At 44.2% G+C, this 8117-nt stretch overlaps 1 protein-coding gene across 1 annotated transcript; it reads left to right on the top strand.

Annotated features, from left to right (window-relative positions):
- The first annotated feature begins 6698 nt into the window (after positions 1-6698).
- Positions 6699-8117, top strand: si:dkey-6n21.13 (P2Y purinoceptor 3). Its single transcript, XM_068588095.1, has one exon. The coding sequence runs from the start codon at positions 6699-6701 to the stop codon at positions 8115-8117; it is 1419 nt and encodes a 472-aa protein (XP_068444196.1).

The following is an 8117-nucleotide window of genomic DNA, read 5'->3' as shown; positions in this document are numbered from 1 at the left end:
GAATCAGAAATTGCCTGGTTTAAAAAGTAACTCATGTACAGAAATCAGACAAGTGTGAATCATTTAGATTAGATGTTAGTTCTTCTATTAATTTGTGTATTAATTAATTAACTTGATTGATTGCACACTCCAATACTGTGTTCTTATTTTGGTGGTGGTTCGATCATTTTGTTTACATTGGATAACAGATTGTGCCTTAAAATAAATAAAGCATTAGTACACTGTGTGTGTGTGTGTTTTAACATTGGCAATATGGTCTATTGATTAGGTTTCATTGGGAGCTATGGTAAACTGGAAATGGATTTGCATTTATATATGTTTATATATCGGGTCTTTGTAGTCTTCAACTACTCAAAGCGCTGTGCATTAAAAGTCATGAGTTGTGAATTTACACTGCTCTTACGCCCAAGTAGCCAAAAGCCATACTTCAGTAAAAGTAAAGATACCTTACTGGAAATGACTTCAGTGAAAGTCACTTATTAGAATACTACTTGAGTAAAAGTCCTAAAGTATCTGATATACTGTACTGAAGTATCAAAAGTAATTTTCTGAAAATTAAATCTAGGCAAAAGAAATAAGAATGTTTAAAGTACAAGTAAAAAAAAAAAAGCAAAGAGTCAGAGTTTTGAGAATTATGAAGTTTATTCTTTTATGTGCTGTTTCCACCATGACCAAAGACAATGAGTTGGGTCGGCTGTGATCCATCCAGGAGCTTTTCTCTGAAACAGTGAGACACAGACATTCATAAGCATAAGAACTTAAGCTAACTCCACTTGCTACACACAAATCGTAATGCTGCGCGCTCGCGGCTCCTGTCAATCCTATGGTGTGGTGGCTAGCTAACGTTAAGCTAGCTAAAGTTAGCCAACTACTGCTGCAATGATGGAACCATGGCCTCAGATTTGAAGGCGCTAACTCTCATCCCTGCCGCTTCACACTCGGCTACAAAACGCCCCAGCAAATGCTGGAGGTCACGGTCCAAGGAGGCAAACAGTAGAGAGGCGATCCCGAGGTCCCTGAACCGGATTTCCCTCCGCCCCTTGGCTGAGCCTAAAAATCCTGTCCATGAAAGTCACGAATAGGACCGGTGATGAAGGGCAGCCCTGGCGGAGGCCAACACCCACCAGGAACGTGTCTGACTTACTACCGAGCATATGAACGCAACTCCTACTACAGGCGTACAGAGACCGGATAGCCCGTGCTATCCGTGCTATCTGTACTATTCGTGCCGAGTCCGGCACCCCATACTCCCGCAGCACACCCCAGAAAACCCCCCGAGGGATCCGGTCGAAAGCCTTCTCCAAGTCCACAAAGCACATTTTGACTGGTTGGGCAAACTCTCATGATCCCTCCGGTAGTTTTGCAAGGATAAAGAGCTGGTCCACTGTTCCACGACTGGGACAGAATCCACACCGCTCTTCTCGCATCTGAGGTTCGACAAGCGGTCGGAGCCTCTTTTCCATCACCCTGGCATAAGCTTTTCCCGGAGAGGCTGCGGCACCATGTTGTTTCTTCGGGCTGAGCCCGACTGGGCCCCACGAGTGAAAGCCCAGCCGGACCTTCCGGGTCTGGCTCCGGGAGGGTGCCCCGGTTTCCCTTGTCCGGGCGAGGTGACTGTCGACCGTGTGCTGCACTCCATCAAGGTTTTTTGAACCACTCTTATTCTGGGCTCTCCCCCGAGACCTGTTTGCCTTGGGATACCCTACCAGGGGCTGACGCCCCGGACAACATAGCTCCCAGGATCACTGAGCCACTCAAACTCCTCCACCACGTTAAGGTGGCGATTCGCGGAGGAGGAGGATAAGCTAAGATGAATCAAATCAACAAAATCTCATAACTGTCAACACGTTCTCGGCTCACTAATTCTTCACTAGCGATCTGTCTACTACACTAATTGTCTCATTTGATTTTCGATAGCCAGCTAACGTTAGCCTAACATACACCATGTATAGCCAAAAAAGATCAGAGACCCTCCCTTGCCAAAGATATTCAACAGTCCTGTGGGATGAATCTTAATTTACCTCAATGTGTTTCCTGAGGTTGGATGGGGAGTTTTTGAATGCCAATATTTCAGTAGCTTTAAATAAGCATGAAAGGCACTTCATCCGGTACAAAGAATCTTTTACTCCAACATGAGAAAACATTTCTCGCAAACATGGCCACGGGTGTTGGTCTTCGTCACCACCTTTGTTTGTTGCGGGAGTAGCAGGTACTTCCATTTCTGCTCACCGTGGTTCCAGTTTCCTAACACCATTATTAAATCAGTCATCGTAGAGTCATGTAGTTGCTCACTAGCTCGCGTCCTGGACGTCACTGTGAATTCTGTGGTTGTGTTCCCGATGTTGGTCTCATGATTTGGTTTTTTTCTAAAGATAGATTTGATTTTGTAATGAAGGTTTCAGGGGAAATGTATCGGAGTAAAAGTATCAGTTTTCTTTGCAACATGTGGTGGAGTAAAAGTGAAAGTCAACAGAAATATTAATAGTAAAATACAGATATAAAAAAAAGACTTAAGTACAGTAACAAAGTATTTCTACTTTGTTATTACACACCATTGCTCGCGTATTTGGTATTGAAATGTACTTGCACCAATAACCGGTCTTTCTAAATCTTTCGCTTCCTGGCTGATAAAAAGAGGCACCAGATAAAACGCATCGGATAAGATGATGCTACGTTTGTGCGCGGAACATAGCTAAGTCGCCAGGCTAGCTAGCTAGCAAGCCAAGCTAATGGCCGTGCCGATGACGTACAATCCACAAGACAAGAGATGTAGTTCAATTGCTTTCACAAAAAAATGTAAATCATATGTGTGATTCATGGCCCAATTCAGACGGGATCGGAAAAAACAAAATGTTTGTTTCTGTCCATATTTTTTCCCAAATGTGAAGTCTTATGGTGGAGACCAGAAGAGGAGGGACTTCCCCTCTTTATCTGCCAAAAATTACAAAAGACAATGAAAAGTTAATCTAATTAATATTTTTTGTTTATTTGTAGTTTTTCTAGTTCTTAGTTCTTAGTTATGAGTTTTCCTTTTCGAAGGAGCAAAGTGCATTGAACAACTTGGGAGAGCATTGGCCAAAGTGTCGTTCTGAATCATGAACAAAGGTCCAGCACATTGTTGTCGGGCCCCTATGTGCACCCCACCCCCGCCCCTCCTGCCCCCTCAGGCTCCAGCACAACTGCACTGCCTGCACGTCTATATTTATCCCCCTAATTAAGAGGAAAGCTGAGGATCTGGTGTCGCTAAGGTACCACAACTAAACCTGAGTCTGATTGAGGATCACAAAGTGTGAACGTACACGTATCAATTCAACTGTCTTCAATGTGATCTATTGCAAAACATGAAGCTCAGCTCAACAGGTGACAAGAGAGGAAGTCTCTCTCTCTCTGTCACACACACACACACACACACACACACACACGCTCACAAGAGGTGAAGTGGGGAAGAAGAATTGGATGACACACAGTGAGGGACAGAGGGAGGGACTGAATTACCATAGAAACTGCCTGGACTGCTCAGAGAAGCGGCAGAAAAAGGTGAAAGCTGAAGTGGTCCAACTGTCAAGGTCACTGGCAAACTGCTGTTACGCCGCTGCTGATGTTTTCTGAGCTTTTATCTTTTATTTATTAACCACAAAAAAGGTGTATTTTGAAGCGTCTCACGAAACAGCTGCACTGCAGACAAAGCCATTTGGATGTTTTCCTCTTTTCTTGTGATTATTTTGATGGGTGACAGAGCAGGAGCCATATGGAGTAGAAGTCCTCGCCGGCACAGGTAAGCTCTTTGTCTGGCAGCAGATTGCAGTGATGCAGGTATTTATGAGTTTGATGCAGTCTCCTCTACACAAACACTGAACTCCTAATGCACCGCTCAGGGCTTCACCGGGGTTATTTTTGGTCCAGGGGATTTGCTAAAGCAGTAAAACATCTTGCACACATATCTTGACCGTCATTCAGTTCCATTTTTGTAACTTTAATTGCATTAAAAGAAAAAAACTTGCCCAAGAACATTTCTTAATGAGATGGAATATGAATTCAGAGGCAGATGATACATCAGGCTGGAGTGGGTTTTCTCAGAAGCTATTAGCTGCTCCTGGAAAACAACCTCTCCAGAAAGAGGTGCACTCTTGGTGATAGAATCTTTAGCGGCAATTGTGACATTGGTTTCAACAAATATGAGGCCTGAAAAAGGGCCTTGACAAACGTATCAACGTATCAAACAAAAGAGAGAAAATCTCTCAACAAGGTAGAATATCTAATTGGCACTAATGTAACATTGTGATTAGTGGTAAATGTGTTTTCTACCATTTCAGGGAGCCATTCATTTCCATTCATTTCTGTACAGTATAAAATCTATTAGCTTGACTCTTAAAAGATGTTTGAGTCATTTAATCATCACAGTGTACATCAGGTCTGCATTCATTTATGTTAATAGGTGCATGTAGATGTACTGACACAAATAGGTTACGTTTGGCTTTCTCCAGAAGGAGGTTTTCTTCACTTTCATAGCTGGATTTATCCTGGAGAAAGCTTAAACATGTAAAGAAGAGTCTTAATTAATGTGAGCATGTGCATTACAGAGACCTCGCATTGGGAAAATACAGGTGAAAGGAGGGATTGTAACACGTAGCGGTGCATAATTTTATTCAAAATAATTTAATTAAAAGTCAGACACAAACTTAAAGTCGTCTCTGTCATGCTAAATAGGTCTGCTATTTGTTAAGTTCACGTATGTTCATGTTGAAAGGAAGAACTGTTTCTACATTGCCTGTCCTGTCGTTGTGCTGTCCTAACACATTTTCAAATTGCATGAAAATGTATGGAAGCCGACGGAGGCCTGGAATGGAAGAAATGCATTCACATCTCTTAATCACTGCACCATTGTTTCATAAATGGTTAGCTGTAATCTATACATTAATAGTTTGTTAATTGCTCAATTGTTAGTAGTTGATTGGCTTATAAAAATGTAAAACCATACTTATGAAAGTTGCTTGAGTTACATAATCCCTCCCAGTAGTAGTCAAAGACCCTGGTATTTAAGGGAAAAGGTTGCCTGAATGGTTCACTACATTAGTAGCATCCATCCATCCATTATCTGAACCACTTATCCTCATTAGGGTCGGGGGGCGCTGGAGCCAATCCCAGCTGTCAAGGGGCGAAGGCAGGGTACACCCTGGACAAGTCGCCAGTCCATCACGGGGACATATAGACAGACAACCATTCACGCTCACATTCACAACTACGGGCAATTTAGAGTCCAATTAACCTATGTAGCATGTCTTTGGACTGTGGGAAGAAGCCGGAGACCCCGGAGAGACAAGGGGAGAACATGCAAACTCCACACAGAATAACTGCCAGACCGGTATCCAAACCCCGCCCAGACCAGGATCCGAACCACCTCTTGCTGTGAGGCGTCAGTGCTCGCCACTCCACCACCGTGCAGCCAATTAGTAGCAAGTTCCTTAATTTTATTTTTTTGCTCTAAATCAGAATGGTTAAACTTAAGCCCATTGACGAGACTGTTCCAGGATGTAATATCACGTTTAAGTTACAGCCCTTGGACCTTTTACAACCTATTGGTGTCATACTGTTAATATGTCATGTTACTGGTTGACACATTACCCTTATTTAGTTGAACTCTGAAGTGAAGTGCTGGTACAACCTGCAGATGGCTCACTTAACACTTCCACAAACACACGCACACACAGTTGCGCTTGCCTGTGTGCTGATCCTAATACGCAGGGGTGGAGCTGATGGGGAGGCTTTCAACTGAGAGCTGAAGCATCGCCTGAGTGAATCCTGTTTAGTTGTGTTGACTTTGATGATGCTGCAGCCCATCTACATGTGACATAAAAAAACAAAAACATTTAGGATTGTGAAGACAGGATATAGCCAATGGCGTGAGAGCAAGACTGATGTACAGAAGGGTGCATGGAGACACCCAGGGGAAGTGTGGTTACTTATTGCTGAGTTAATGGGGTGAGAAGGGACTGAATCAGCAGCATACCCTTGTACACAGGAAGGCAAACAAGCACTAAGAATCAGCAGCATTCGACAGGAGGTCAAAGTGATTACGCAAACGCCCTAGTAAACAGTCTGAGGATAGGGGGAGGTGGGTGGTGGGTGGTTGGCGTACTGCTTCATCAATGTCAGCCAAGAAAAAACTAAGGTTAGACTTTGATGTAAATACTAACACCAGCATGCCAACATGCTCTCAGTATAGACATGCTGATGTTTACGAGGTGACATTTACCATCCGTGCAATCGTAGTCTCGCCTTTTAACACTCTACGGTTAGCTACATAACTGTAGAATGCGGCAATGTGTAGCTCAGGTGGATGGTGATAAACCAAAGTATTGTACAATTTCAATTTAAAAATAACGCAAGGGTAAAAGTTAAGGGACCATCAAAGAACTTACCAACCATTTCTGGACTTGTAAAAGGGAAGCTGATGAAGTTTATCACATATTGTGAGATTATATATGAGTACAGATGGCTGACTAATTTGTCTCTTTATCTTTAGGTGAACACCCACTCATGGATCTGACTATCTGAAATCATCTGAAAGTCTCCTGTACGGGATCATATACAACTACATTTAATGGGACAAGGATGACAGAGAGGAAGCTTGACAGAACCACAAACGTACAAGTCTTGTTCAACTTCGCCCTCACGTGAAAATCACTCCCTCCCTCACAATGTCATCCAGACGTGGAGTTCCTCCCAACATCAGTGTCCTCCATGACTTACTAAGCTCTGCCACTCCCTCCACCACTACTCCGTCTACCTCCTGCAGCATAGACGAATCCTACAAATACATTTTCCTCCCCATCTGTTATTCTTTCACGTTTCTCTTCAGCATTTCCCTGAACTCTGTCATCCTCTACCGTTCCTTTCGCCAAACCAAGCGCTGGAATGCCTCTCTGATCTACATGGTAAACCTGGCCTCGACAGACTTCATGTACGGCCTGTCACTGCCGTTCCTGGTGGCGAGCTACATCATGCGTGACCGCTGGGTCTTTGGGGACTTCATGTGCCGGCTGGTCCGTTTTCTTTTCTACTTTAACCTCTACTGTTCCATCTTCTTCCTCACTTGTATATCCGTCCACAGGTACCTCGGCATCTGCCACCCGATGAAAGTCATCACACTAGAGACCAAGAAGGCTGTCAAGAGCACTTGTGTCGTGGTTTGGATCGTTGTGTTTGCTTTGACCTGCCCTATCTTCCGGTTTGCTCAGACTGGTCACGTGACAAGATTTGGAGGGCTTGGCGGCAACACAAGCAGTATTGACAATCTAAGCCGCGAGGTGTCATCGAAAAATGGGAATGCCAGCTTTGCTAACATGGGAGGGGTCATTGAGGAGTACCAGAACTGTTGGGACGATGCAATAGATAAGGAGTTTTCTGACTACGTACCCTATGGCATCATACTCCATTTGCTGGGTTTTTTTGGGCCTTTTTCCATCATTGCTTGGTGTTACTCTCACGTTGTTCTGACCATATTTAGGACTTTGCATTCTCAGCCCTCATCCTGCAGAGGTCAGAGAGATGGGAAACGAGAAGGAAACGCGAGGAATGAGAGTAGCCCGGCAATAGTTGCAAGAGGACAAAGAGGAAGCAATGGACTGTCAAGGACATTGAGAAGAGATGAGGGGATTTCCATGTTCCTGGGTGCTCACTCCCCTTACGCCAACCGCAGACGTAAATCTATCAGGACCATCATCACCATCACCATTCTCTTTGCCCTGTGTTTCTTCCCCTTTCATGTTACTAGAACCATCTTCCTTCTGCTAAAAGTGACCAAGGGAGTCCCCTGTCACACTATGACCATGGTCTCCATGTGCTATAAGATCACGAGGCCTTTGGCGTCGTTCAACGCATGGCTCAACGCCCTCCTTTATTTCCTGACTAAAGACAAAGGGGGAGCGCACTGCTGTCAGGCGGTAAACACCTCCACCCAACCACATGCTGGGCTTCTATTGCCACTGAGAATGATGGGGAAAGGAGAGGACGCCGAGGAGGGAGGGATGGAGGCCGGAAATGACAATAAGGAGAATAAAGCCTTTCACAGTCCGTCATACATGAACAGAGCTAAAGTCAGATATATCGTTGAATAA

Source organism: Clinocottus analis, unplaced genomic scaffold (assembly GCF_023055335.1).
Source record: "Clinocottus analis isolate CAN_PGR_092001 unplaced genomic scaffold, fCliAna1.0.p SCAF_21, whole genome shotgun sequence".
In the NCBI taxonomy this organism is placed as follows: Eukaryota; Metazoa; Chordata; class Actinopteri; order Perciformes; family Cottidae; genus Clinocottus; species Clinocottus analis.
This window is presented reverse-complemented; position numbering and strand designations above follow the sequence as displayed.

What these genes read in the sequence shown, in the direction of transcription:
- si:dkey-6n21.13 (XM_068588095.1), top strand. Translation starts at nt 6,699, where the DNA reads ATGTCATCCAGACGTGGAGTTCCTCCCAACATCAGTGTCCTCCATGAC.